Source organism: Pelodiscus sinensis, chromosome 3 (genome assembly GCF_049634645.1).
Source record: "Pelodiscus sinensis isolate JC-2024 chromosome 3, ASM4963464v1, whole genome shotgun sequence".
In the NCBI taxonomy this organism is placed as follows: domain Eukaryota; kingdom Metazoa; phylum Chordata; order Testudines; family Trionychidae; genus Pelodiscus; species Pelodiscus sinensis.
Genome location: NC_134713.1, coordinates 94,212,857 through 94,226,673, shown reverse-complemented (window position 1 = coordinate 94,226,673; position 13,817 = coordinate 94,212,857). Strand labels below are relative to the sequence as shown.

The 13,817-nt window shown below is 40.1% G+C and overlaps 1 protein-coding gene across 1 annotated transcript in view; it reads left to right on the top strand.

Moving 5' to 3' along the window:
* The window catches only part of MOXD1 (monooxygenase DBH like 1), a 71,959-nt gene that overhangs the window by 38,341 nt on the left and 19,801 nt on the right, over positions 1 to 13,817 (top strand). Inside the window, exons 5-7 of the mRNA XM_006127288.4 lie at positions 6,366 to 6,545; positions 10,006 to 10,108; positions 13,633 to 13,799. Coding sequence (XP_006127350.2) covers positions 6,366 to 6,545; positions 10,006 to 10,108; positions 13,633 to 13,799 — 450 coding nt within the window. The remainder of the gene's footprint in view (positions 1 to 6,365; positions 6,546 to 10,005; positions 10,109 to 13,632; positions 13,800 to 13,817) is intronic.

The following is a 13,817-nucleotide window of genomic DNA, read 5'->3' as shown; positions in this document are numbered from 1 at the left end:
CATTTTACATGTCCGGTATTTTCTGGGTTTTTTTACCGTACAGAAGATGCAATAACCGGACTGTCCAGGAGAAAACCCTACTCTCCACTAGCAACCCTACTCATGGAGCTGAAGTGAATGATTAAATCCTGTAACAAAGATGGACTTTCAAAAATTTCAGATCTGTGGGCATGTGAACAATTGAAAAAAAACCTTTATTTACCCCATCAAGGCAGGTCATGCAGGTCAAACGTAATTCACCTATTTAGATTTTAAAAAGGCATGTTCTTGCTTTGCCCAAGGCATATACTTGAAAAAACCCTGCAATCTTAAAGACTTGATCAGCCCACAAAGAAGCTCCTAATGAACAGATAAACCTTTTTTCCCCTCTGTAAAAATAAAATTTGCTGAAAAAGGTTTTCCAGAAGTTTTAGTGAAATTTTGAAAATATGAGAGTCAGAAAATACACCTTGTCATAGTATGTAAAGAGATCATCACTGAAATATATTTTTAAAACTTAATAATTGTAATAATACTCAGAGGCACTGTATATATTTGTGAAGATGTATAGATTTCCAACATTAGCTGACACAAATCTATTCCAGAGCCTTAAACTTCTCAAGCTTAAGAAAAAATCTTAACAATTGAAAAACCACTGTAATATCAATTAATATTTGTAATGGGTGGTAAAATGAAGCATTTAACTGTATATACTAACTACTTTGCACAACGTTAACAATTTCTTTGAGAATCTCCTTTTATTTGTGTGTGTGTATGGGAGGGGGGCTATTACACATCCCTTCGATGAAGGAAATTACATCAATTTTAGTTAGTGGGTTATAAAACATGTACAGGCAGTCCCTGAGTTACGCGGATCTGACTTATGTCGGATCCGCAGTTACGAACGGGGATTTTCTCGCCCCGGAGGACTGGAGCGGCGGGACGCCTGGTCCCGCCGCCTGCCTCCTCCGGGGCGAGAAAAGCTGCTCCCCGTCTCCCTGGTCTGCTGGGGAAGCCAGCAGACCAGGGAGACGGGGAGCAAAGTGACGGAGGACCCAGGCCGGACCCGCGGCGCTGATCTGGAAGCGCTGCGGATCCGGCCCGGGTCTTCTGCCGCTTTGCTTCGCGTCTCCCTGGTCTGCTGGGGGGGGACGCAGCTAGTGCCCCCCCCCCCCCCCCCAGCAGACCAGGGAGACGTGGAGCAAAGCCCGGGGCCAGTGGTAGAGCAGGTGGGGCGCTGCTGGTTGGTCCCGCAGCACCGCTCTTTGGCGCTACTGGACCAACCTGGCAGCACCCCAGCTGCTCTGCCCCAGGAGTCCTGACTCAGCCGCTGCTGATCAGTTTCAGCAGCGGCTGAATCAGGACGCCTGGGGCAGAGCAGCTGGGGTGCTGCTGGGTTGGTCCAGTAGCGCCGAGGAGCGGCCGCGCTACTGGAGCAACCCAGCAGCACCCAAGCTGCTCTGCCGGCATCCCCAAGTCAGCCGCTGCTGAAACTGACCAGCGGCTGACTACAGGAAGCCCGAGGAAGAGTTGCACTGCCCCGGGCTTCCTGGAATCAGCTGCTGATCAGTTTCAGCAGCAGCTGACTTGGGGACTTGGGGTTCTTAAGTTGAATCTGTATGTAAGTCGGAACTGGTGTCCAGATTCAGCCGCTGTTGAAACTGATCAGTTTCAGCAGCGGCTGAATCTGGATGCCAGTTCCGACTTACATACAGATTCAACTTAAGAACAAACCTACAGTCCCTATCTTGTACGTAACCCGGGGACTGCCTGTATACGACTATGAGGGCAGGTCTACACTATGCGGCAAAGTCATCTTAATTTACCCAACTCCAGCTATGTGAATAGTATTGCTATAGTTGACGTACCTTAGGTTGAGTTGCTACAGGGCCTCCACTGCAGGGGGTCAGTGGGAGAAACCGTCCCATTAACTTCCCTTATGCTTCTTGTTTTGGTGCAGTGCTGAAGTCCACAAGAAAGTGACTAGAGTTTGATTTCACAGGTCTCACTACAAATGTGAATTTGACCTTCAGGGGATCGATCACCATGGTGCTGCTTTTGTGTAAGAGTACACAAGCTCTTATTACTACGTCATTCAGAAAAATCTTGTGTCCAAACTCATGCTACAAAGGGAGCAGTGTAGAGGAAGTGAGCATGAACTAGAGGCAGCAATGAAGAAGTGGCAGGTTTTTTTTATGTATTTATTCTTGTGAAAAGTAGGAGTGATTTAGGACTTTTTTTGAATACTTTTTACACTCCTAAGTGTTTTAGGCATTTTGATTTTTGTTCAATGTGGGGCGCTCGTTCTCCAAGCCTCTGGTAGTAGGGTATGTGAAGCAGAAAATTCATTTGCCTTGGGGGAGAAAAGTGACTGACATACTCTGATAGTATAGTATCTCCAGCGGCCTTATTCATGACACAGCTTACAGATCAGTTCTGACAGCTGTTTCTCACTTGCATTTCAACAACAGCTAAAATACTATAGATAAAAAACTAAAGAATGAAGCAGAGTGGGGATGGTAACATTGTAGGTAAGAACATAAGAACGGCCATACTGGGTCATACCAAATGTCCATCCAGCCCAGTACCCTGTCTGCCGACAGTGGCCAATGCCAGGTGCCCCAGAGGGAGTGAATCGAACAGGTAATGATCAAGCGATCTCTCTCCTGCCATCCATCTCCACCCTCTGACAAACAGAGACTAGGGACACCATTCCCTACCCATACTGGCTAATAGCCATTTATGGACTTAACCTCCATGAATTTATCTAGTTCTCTTTTAAACCATGTTATAGTCCTAGCCTTCACAACCTCCTCAGGCAAGGAGTTCCACAGATTGACTAAGCGCTGTGTGAAGAAGAACTTCCTTTTGTTTGTTTGAAACCTGCTGCCCATTAGTTTCATTTGGTGGCCCCTGGTTCTTATATTATGGGAACAAGTAAATAACTTTTCCTTATTTACTTTCTCCACACCACTCATGATTTTATATTCCTCTATCATATCCTCCCTTAGTCTCCTCTTTTTCAAGCTGAAAAATCCCAGTCTCTTTAATCTCTCCTCATATGGGATCTGTTCCAAACCTCTATTCATTTTAGTTGCCCTTCTCTGAACCTTTTCTAATGCCAGTATATTTTTTTGAGGTAAGGAGACCACATCTGTACGCAGTGTTCCATGGGTGCACCATGGATTTATAGAAGGGCAATAAGATACTCTCCATCTTATTCTCTATCCCCTTTTTAATGATTCCTAACATCCTGTTTGCTTTTTTGACTGCCACTGCACACTGCGTGGACATTTACAGAGAACTACAAATGAATTCCTCTATCTTGCCTTTCTTTTTCAATCATAGTGACTACTGGATGGCCAAATCTTGCTACAAGAATTGGGTAAGAACCACCAAGAAAAGGTGAAGGAACCAAATAGCCAAGTCAAGAGTTGTCCCTAAAATGTTACAAATAAATGCCCTAAGTCTCATTTATGCTATAGCCCCTTCGTATGCCTCTCTCCCAGTACATATGTACCAGGAAGTGGGATATAAATGCAGCTGTAAGGCTCTTTCATAGTGTAAGAGCAGTGTAAAGAGGCTTTTGTGTAAATGAAAATTATATCTAAAATGAATTAGTGACATATTTTCTGTATTGAATCACTACAGACTTATCTGACTTTTCATCAGTTTTCCTAGGACTTTTCTATCCTTCCCAAATTTACTATGACAAATTAGCACCCTTTCCCCCCCTAAATTTGGTTTCCTCCTTTCTTATGTTCACCATAATGAATTAATAGTCACTCATGAATATAACAACTTTGCTAGAGTAACTGGTTTGTTTCTGGTGTTTTGTAAAAGGTAGAACAGAACCTAAAGTAGCTTAGTTCCAGGTCCTTTGGCTTTTGGATTAAAAGGCATAGAATCAAATTTTAACTTTACACTTTAAAAAATTCAAACAATTGGTAAATCAGGAATTATAAATTCATTTCTTCAAAGTTTCATGCTTGGGTGCCTAAAATTAAGCATGATAGTCCATTTTTAGTCATCTAAATAAAAATGGCCCCATTTTCAAAGGTGCTGAGCACCAAAATTAACACTGATGTTCATGGGAGCTGCAGGTACTCAGCAGGCCACTCTTATCTAGGTGTCTAATTATGGTTTCAGCTGCCAAACTTTATGCACCTGTTAGCAAAACACTTAAGCACATGCTTAAACTTCAAACACATGGAACTGCTTACATGCTTATAGGCTTTGCTGGATTTGGGGCCCAAATTTGAAAATATTGGCCATCAGTGTTTCTTATGTCGGACTTCTCTGTAATTAACTTAAAAAAACCCCATAAGGATGAGCATGAGGTGGAGGTCATTTATTTATCTAACTTGCAATAAGAAATGAATGTATTATCGTTCCATTGACACTTTAAACAACATCCAGTACATGTATAGTTCTGCCTGAAAACCATAAAATCTCACAAAATGCACTGCAAAGCACAACTGAAGGGTTTTTAAATGGGTTGTTTTTTTAAAAAATATTTTTTAAAGAAGCTCAAAGAAAGCTAAAATAAGCTTATTGTTTAGAAAACAGATAACAAGATGTCAATGACAGGATGTGGATTTCTAACTTTAGTGATGTCCGATTTCTTTGAAGAGGAATACTTTTTGAAGTAGTGAGTGTAAGCACAGCAGGCTGCTGGGACCCTGCAACAGCAGGCAGACACATCACATGCTTGGACAAGTACCCTTATTTCCCTGGCATAGAGAGAGAAAACATTCCCCATAGGCTTTTCATCTAATCTATTCAGAATTTATATAGAGATTCTGAGTGCTGGGGGCATCTACTCCTATTTAACTTCTAAGCAACAGTGGTGTGGGATGGTTTTGTTTTTTAAGCTTCTTGAACAGACATGCAGGTACTCTGTATGGAGCTGGGTTGGAGAAACAACATCAGGTCAAGGTGGAATTTTCCTGGGGGGATAATATGTATGGAGATCTTTTCTCTGGGGGAAACTGCTTGTGTTACCAAAGCTTCTTTTCCAATAAATGCATTTTGTATTTTTACCGTAGTTTGTGGTTTGGGAAAGAGGTAAAATGGAGAATGGGGAAAATAATACAGAGCATGCTTCCACATCCGGGAAGATTTTAAGATTTGCAGTCAGTGGCAAACTCTGGTATACTGGATCTTCAGATAGTGTAAATCAGTATAGTGCCATTTCCTTCAATAAAACTGCATTAATTTACATCAGTTGAGGACTTGGCTTTGATGTGTGCAGATTCTGTGTGGCCTGCTCTATATGTGTCCATTCCAATAGTTTGAATAAATTCTAGTGACATAAATTTCTAAAGACTTGCAATGTGCTCCAAATATTTTAGCAAGAGGCCCCGATTAAAAAAAAGTTCTCACCCAATTATAAGCCCCCTGTATCAGGGAGTCACATGTTTGCAAGGTGATGATGTGCAGGATTTTGGAATGTGTTCACTTGTTTTCCCATTTAAAAATGTATTTTCATAACAACATTAAAAGGAAGCAACACCAGTGGACAAACAAACTTAAGTGCTACATGGCAGAAGTGATTATATTTTGCCCCTGAAATATATACGCAGTATATTGATATGATGTCACAGAGCTTCTCTCTTTTGAAGAGGGCTTGGATGGAGTGGGATGCAGACTTTGAAAGGGCAGTGAGAGGCAGGTTCTCTCTCATTGAATATTTTTGGATAGCCAGACATTCAGTGGAACCTGATATATTTTTTTAGCTTTTGAATGTGCTCTTCAGAAACACTGAAGTTTGCTCCATGTTTGCATGATTTAATAGCACCCAGACAGAAGAACTCCATTGGACAGCAGTGAAATCACTCTTAAGTTCAGTCGCAGAATTTTAACCAGAGGCTCCCAGGCATGTCTGAGAACCCTCCAGCACATCACCGCGGCAAACACACTGGAGCATCTATTCTGTTTTGGGTGATTTCATGTAAAACATTCTGGGTAGCATAGTTTGTAAAATTAATGCTGTTTCCTTAAAAATACCATGGCATGTAGAAAGTGTCTGTTTACACACTGAGAGATGTTGGGTTTATTTCATGGTAGTCAGGGCTTCCAGACTCTCACTCTAGAAGTATGCAAATTATGAAAGATTCTGAATCAAAACTGATCGATCATGGATCTAGTATCCCATTAATACTGTTGGGTGATTGTGTTCTTTATCCTAGTGACAGCACCTCTTGGAGTTGCACAGCAGCTCTTCAAACACTATAAACAGGCTACATTTTATAACAAAGCCTTCTCCATTAAAATAAGAATCCACAATATTTTTGGGTGCCATCTACCTATAGTACTTGTTTTCTGTGACTTAAAATGATTTCAGCCTACATGTCATCTATTTGTGTATGTGTGTGTGCTAACAGGTTGAACCAGTGATACAGAAGGGCCATGAGAATATGGTGCACCATATCCTACTTTATCAGTGTAGCAGCAGTTTGAATGACAGTGTGTTGGACTACGGACATGAATGCTACCACCCCAACATGCCAGATTTTTTTTTCACATGTGAGACAATCATTGTTGCTTGGGCCATTGGAGGAGAGGTAGGATGGTTACCTGGAATATTTTATCAATAAAACTTTAAAGGAATTGCATCACCGTGAAGGTTTTTCCATACTGCCAATTTATGAATTGGATTTCATGCTATAGTATTTTGGTCACTAAGACTTTTATCATATTTGCAAACTGTGTGGAAAATTGTGTTGTGTCATTACATACCTGCACAGTGGGGATAAGAGGGACTAAGAACTTGTGCTCTACCCCCACCCACCTCCCTGCACGGCCTTGCAGTCTTGACAGTGCAGGTGCTTTGCCTTGGATGCCACCTCCAGTAAACAACTGGTAGGGAGTGGACAAGGAAGTGGAGGGGATTGGGTGGAGTCCTGGCTCCCTCTTCAGAGCAACTACTGGGTGAGTGGGGATGAGGAGGATTAGGAGTGCATGTGGAAACATGGCTCTGCCTCTCCATTTCCACAAAGCCATGAAATGATTGTTATAAATGACACCCACCACAGCAAAAATTGGGAGACCAGAGTTCTTTATTTCATAGCGAAGATGTAAATACAGGTTTTCAGGAAGAAGTTAGATATTGTCTTAATTGGTCACTTAGCCTAAACAAAGGTACTTAGGATTCTAAACTCCAGACACAGGGTACGTCTAGACTACAGGCTTTTGTCGACAGAAGTTTTGTCGACAGATACTGTCGACAAAGCTTCTGTCAACAAAGAGCGTCTAGACTACATTCAGTTCTGTCAACAAAGCAAACTGCTTTATCGACAAAACCCTGTAGTCTAGACACAACCCTAGATGCAGTAACACCTTCTGTCGACAGAACTCTGTCGACAAAAGGCGTTATGCCTCGTAAAATGAGGTTTACCAGCGTCGACAAAACTGCTGAGTTCTGTCGACGTTATGTCGACAGAACTCAGTGGTAGTGTAGATGCAGGTATAGTTTTGTCGACAAAAGTCCACTTTTGTCGACAAAACCCTTGGCCATACACACCCTTAGGCACCACCCCAGCTAGAGTGCTGGCTTTTGTGGACCCCATTCTTAGTCACCCGTCTCTCTCCCCAGGCATTGAATAGGGAACCTAAGCTCCTAACTCAGGCTATGTGGATTGCAGTGTGTTTCCTGATTTTCTGGGCACCCTGGAAGTTAACAATGCTCAGTGTCTGAAGGAATATGTCCCTGTGTAGATCCAGGCCTTACACTCTTTTATTTAAGTATGTATAGCCATGCTAGCTAAATGTCTCAACATACAATGTTACATTTTATTGATCTTTTCTGTAGAAAATATTATAGGGATCCTAAGTACTAAGTTAAAAGTAGTTAAAATAATGTAGACAGTGCAAACACTTGTGAAATAAATGACATGGGAATGTAAGTCTTGTCTTATCAGACTGTCCCATTGAATCTGGAAACCTGCCTCCAGCAATGGCTACTACCTGGTGCTTCAGAAGAAGATGGTGAGGGAAAAGGAAAACAAACTGCCCATAGTTAGTGATGAAAACTAGGTAAGGACAGGAGGATTCTCTTTAAACAAAGACAGAGATTGATTTCACACTGGCACTTATCCTTGTGTGCACTGCTGCTACTTTGCATCACATAGCAGGTGTAATTTGGCTGTTTCCTACTGTAGGAAACAGTATAGGAAGCATTGTGGGCATAATTGGTATTGAGAAAAAAGAAGAAAGGACACCTGTAACAGCTTTCAGATGTTAAGGACTATTCTAAAAAGGATGGAGATCAACTTTTGTCCATGTACACTGAAAATAGGACAAGAAGTAATGGGTTTAATGGGAAGCAAGGCAGTATAGGTTAACTATTAGGAAAAGCTTTCTGACTATAAGGTTAGTTAAGAACTGGAATATACTTCCAAGGGAGTTTGTGCAATTCCCAGCATTGAACTGGACAAACACCTGTCAGGAATAATCTAGGTTTACCTAGTTCTGCCACAGAGCAGGGGGCTGGGATTGGTGACCTATAATACCTGTACAAATAGGATGTGATTTTTCAGCTTGGCAAAAAGATGACTAAGGGTAGGATATGATAGAAGTCTATAAAATCTCAACTGGTCTGGAGGAAGTGGATAAAAACTTGTAATTTATTTCTTCACCTAACCATAGTACTTGGGATCACCCAGTTAAATTATTAAGCAGCAGGTTTAAATCAAACAGCAGGAAGAATTTCTCTACCATGTTCTGCAGGTCCCGAGCCTCTGTTGACCAGAAGCTGGGAGTGAATGATAGGATAGGGTTCACTTGAGGATTGCCTGTTCTGTTCATTTCCTCTGAAGCACCTGGCACTATCACAAGACAGAACACTGGTCTAGCCAGACCATCAGCCTGATCCCGTATGGCTGCTGTTATGCTCTTATAACTAGAGAAAGGGGGACACAAACTTGCCTCCATGCCAGTCCTGAGCTATGTTTTCAGTCCCTTGCAAATGCTAAAGTTAGAGTAGTTCAGTGCCATGCTGTTCAGCCAGAATGTCCAAACACAGTCCAGCACCATCAGGGCAGTCCAATGGACAACTTTAGGCTACTTTTGCCTATCACTCCTGATACAATATACATCGTTTAGTCCATAGCTCTACATCCTGGTTTCATATTTCTAACTTTCCTCTACCTTGGTTCAAGTGAAATAAGAAGCCCATATAAACAAAATCTGGTTTAATAAGATTTTTCACAAGCTTTGCCAGGATGATCCTGTTATTAATGCATTGCAGTGGGTTCTATTCTGGCTTTGCCACTGAACCACTTAGGGCTTCAATTTCCTTATATGCCACATAGGGATGATAAGATATTCTTTATTACTACCCATATGAGTGTTGTGAGGTTTAATTCATTAAGGTAAACCACTAGAATGCTGGGGTCCTAAAATACAATGTGCAAATTTATGATTTGTATATGCAAGACAATACAATATGATTTCTGACAGGTCTGAAATTGATAAATGATCTCATCTAATAGATGTCAGATCACGTCTCAGGCTCAAATAATTTTACTGAGAATGCAATAGTTTGTGTAAGAAAAACAGTCTAAAATCATATAACCAGCATATTACCTGGGATAATTATTGCTTTTAAAATTTGAGAGCATTTTTAGGTTAGATTCAAATGTTCATAAAAAAATTATTTTCCAACTAATCTGCTTAATGAGGCAGTATTGACACTTTTTTATTTAATTTCCTTTTGCCCCTCACTCGACAAATATAAGATGAATAATCCTTAGGAAGCAGCAAAACTGAATATTGTATATGGGCTTAGTGGATTGGTTTAATGCATTCATTATTATGTAATGGGATATATCTTTCCATGATGCCATATCCAGTAAGTTTTAAAAAGAATTGTTGTTTGCCCAGTTCGCATAATTCAGTTTGCATAACTCTGTTTACATTGTTATAGCATATTTGTAAAATCAGTAGATATATCGAACAAAACAAAACTGACATGTGGTTAGGACAGGAACCCTATTAACCAGATGTACATGTTTCAAATTACAGGGCTTTACCTATCCTCCTCATGTTGGCTTGTCCATTGGCATGCCAGCAGACCCTCAGTATGTACTTATGGAAGTCCATTATGATAATCCATCATATATAGAAGGTATGTTCATTCATCCTAACCATAATATTCAGGATTTCAAAATGTACCCTATGTTGATGTATCTCATCCTTTCACTGGAACAAATGAACTAAATTAACAGCAAAATGGAAGTTTATTTTCTTCTGATATTGTTCCTAATCATTATCATATCTAATCCTTCATTCCTTACACACTAGACGACTTGACTGAAATTAATAGACGTTTTGGATGCACAAAGAATTAGACTGAGAGAGAGAGAGAGAGGGAGAACACAAACCTGTTTTATTTCTAACTATTTCGTAATGTGTCTGTTTGTATCCTGTTCCTTACATTGAAAAGTTTTAGCCTTGCAGAAAGATGGCCAGTGTTAACTATCTTGCATCAAGTGATCTTGAAGCATACGTAATTTGAAAACATCCAAACAAAAAAATTCAGTAGAGGAATCAGGGAACAAGATTTTTAAAAGAATAAGTCAGCTACCACATTTGAGGGAAGTTTCTGAAAACTGAATATTCAGGATGCTAGACAAATCATGAGTTACAGAATGCATACCTTAAAATATGTATTCTTCTTGTTACTCAAATAGAAGCAAAGGGAATTTTTCTGTGAAAGTAGAGAGATCTCAGAATAATCTCAGACATTTCAAAGCTAAGACCTATTCAGAAAAGATCAGTACATGTCGAATCTCTCTAGTCTGGCATTCTCTGGTCCAGAAACATCTGTGGTCAGGAATGATTTTAGTTAGCTCGGTGTCCACTTATGGGTGTGGCCAAGTTTCCTGCAGTCCCATAAAGTTTGTTTATAGCCACAAGTCCTGACTCTCAGTATTCTGAGCTGTGATTTACCTCTAATTTATCCCTAAATGTCTTCTAGGAGTCCAGTGAGCAGTGTTGGTAATGCTGCTAGACAATATTGACATCCCAGGGTCTGGCAAATTCTCTGGTTCAGAACCAGTCAGGTCCTGAGGATCCCAGACTAGAGAGGTCCAATTTGTAATTCATTAACTGGGTACAAATTTCCATAGCATTACTTTTTAATTCTCATTTAAGATTAATATATCATTCTTAATAAATTCATATCCAAATTAAATCCTTTAGATCATGACTTACAAGACCCCATCACTCTTCTATTTTTCTATTAATATAATCAAGTCCACTTAAAATAAATTTATTTAAAGACATTTTCCATTCTTCAAACCTCTGCAAATCTCGCAAACCTCTACAAATCTGTTAAAACCAGTTTGCTCTAAATGCAAGAGTCCCCATTATTATCATTGACATTTAATGATTTTCTATTAAATATCAGCTGGAAAGCAGATATTTCAGGCTCCAAGTAAAGCACCTAATGTGAACCAGAGTTCTATTTTAATTAATTACACTGCATAATTTTGTTTTTTAATCTAAATGACTTGTAAAGAAGATAAGGGAAAGGGCAGATTGGAATGATGATTTACCTTTGGAAGCCATAGGAAGGATTTTGCCTTTTGCTCTGGCTTCAATATGTTGCCACAAACAGCCAGCAAGGGTCAAGAGAAAATTTGTGCAGTGCAGGAACAGCATGGATACCACCAAAGGTGGCCCTGTACCACCCTCCCCCCGCACCTCCATTGCTACTGCATGCCCTGCTTCAAGGAGGCAAATGAGAAGCAAGGGGAAGAGAACCCATAGTGCATGATGCTATGGGAAGGATACTGTTGCCACACTGTTTGTTTATTCTGATTTCTTGCTACCAAAAGCCATCAGCATCTACACACTAAACCTAACAATCAGAATTAGATCAAAGTATTACAGCCCATAGGAAACTAAATAATTATTTGACACAGGCAATGAATAGGAGGGAACAAGGTGCATCAGTTCCCAAGGCCCCTGCAATGGTAGGGAATCCATTAACTAAGATATACAGAGATAATCCCAGCAAGTGCAAGGGACCTGCATTCCCTGCTAAAGAAGTAAGCAAAAACCTCAGAGATCACTATCAGTCTAGCTTGGGCGGGGAGTGTGGGGGAGGCGGTGGAGAATTCCTTTCTGGCCCCACATATGACAGTCAGTCAAACTGACCCTGATCAAGAACCACCTAAGCCCCATAGAGAGAATGCTCAGACTCACCTCAGAGCATTGCACCAACCCATCCAGAATCCCATCTTTCGCCATAGCCATCACTACATTTGTGAGATACTATACTTGATCAGGAAAAAAAGTCAATTTAGAATCACAAGTCCAACTATCATTAAAAATCAATATGTTGTTGATTTTCTTGTCACCTCTAATGAGATCATAAACCATGCACTGGACTGTGTAGACCAATAATGGTAACTGGTCATGCATAGCAAAGAAATGGAGAAAGCAGGATCTATCTATATTCTGTTTGTCAACTCACACATGTAAAACTGGTGTCCCAGGTCCTCAAATAATTACATAGTTTAGATCCTGCATACTTTGGTGAATGGGTACTTTAGAAAAACTATGAGTAGATAGGGACAGATCTGTCTTAACATATCCAGTAGGATTGTATTGATGAAATTCAATGATGTAATGGTTACAGGCATCATATCTGTTATGTTTCTTATAAGAACAATATGAATCACTTGAAAATGTCTTGCCTTCTTTTCCATCCTTGCTAATTTGCTTGCATTTTTAATTTTCCAAGGCAGATATTTAAAAAGGAGGGGAAAATCACAGAAGGAAGCGATAGAAACTATAATAAAAATTAACACATAAGGGAAGTAATATTCTTTTAAGTCATATCCTGTCTAAGCTCAGCTTCTGTTAATGAGTTCATATGAATGTGAACATGTGCCAGGCTACAAAAAATATTGTTCCTAGAACTTCCACAGGAAGCTCAGCACGCAATACATTCACTGCTACAAAACGTGGTTTGCTCAGAGTTCAGCCAAAATCTAGAGATGTCCCTGATCGTAGCACCAAACAATTCTTACCTAGTTCTTTCTCCCCTACCTTGGATTTATCCAGTGGATAATTATGTTCATCATTAATGGCTCCCTGAGATGATAGGGATCAGAGAGGTTGCAAAAGAGGCTTGCTTGCTCTCCAATAGCATGCTACCATCTGAAAGGCTTCCTTCCAGTCAAGTCAACAGTAAGGAAAAATACCACTGATGATGTGAAGGGAAAAAAGAAACTCACAGCAGGATGAAAATAGATACCTATTACCTTAAAAAATTGAGTTGCTTTTCAAATATTTAATTTTAAAATCACACATTTTGAGATTTTATTATTCACTTTCCAAGGCTGCCCATAATCTGCCTTTGTGTCTCCCAATTTACATGTAAATGACTAAAAGGAGCATGGCACACATTTTTCATGGCTAATGTGCTTCTAATATTAACATACCCTACTTAATAACCTTCTTGTGAGTTATCTTTATTTATTGCTTTTCTGACTCCTGCAAAATATTTAACTCATTTCCATTTTAAACCACCCTTGCATGATTTTCATGTAAAAATGTATGAACAAATCTGAGACAAACTTCTTGATTGAATTTTTATGCTTATTTATAGTCAAAGTTGACAGTGCTCTTTTGTTGCAGGTTTGGTAGATAACTCTGGACTGAGGCTATTTTATACTCCAGATTTACGGAAATATGATGCTGGAGTTATTGAAGCTGGTCTTTGGGTTAGCCTCTTCCATAATATCCCACCGGGCATGCCTGCATTCATGTCAGAAGGTCACTGCACTCTGGAATGTCTGGAAGAAGTATGTGCCTTGTCTAAT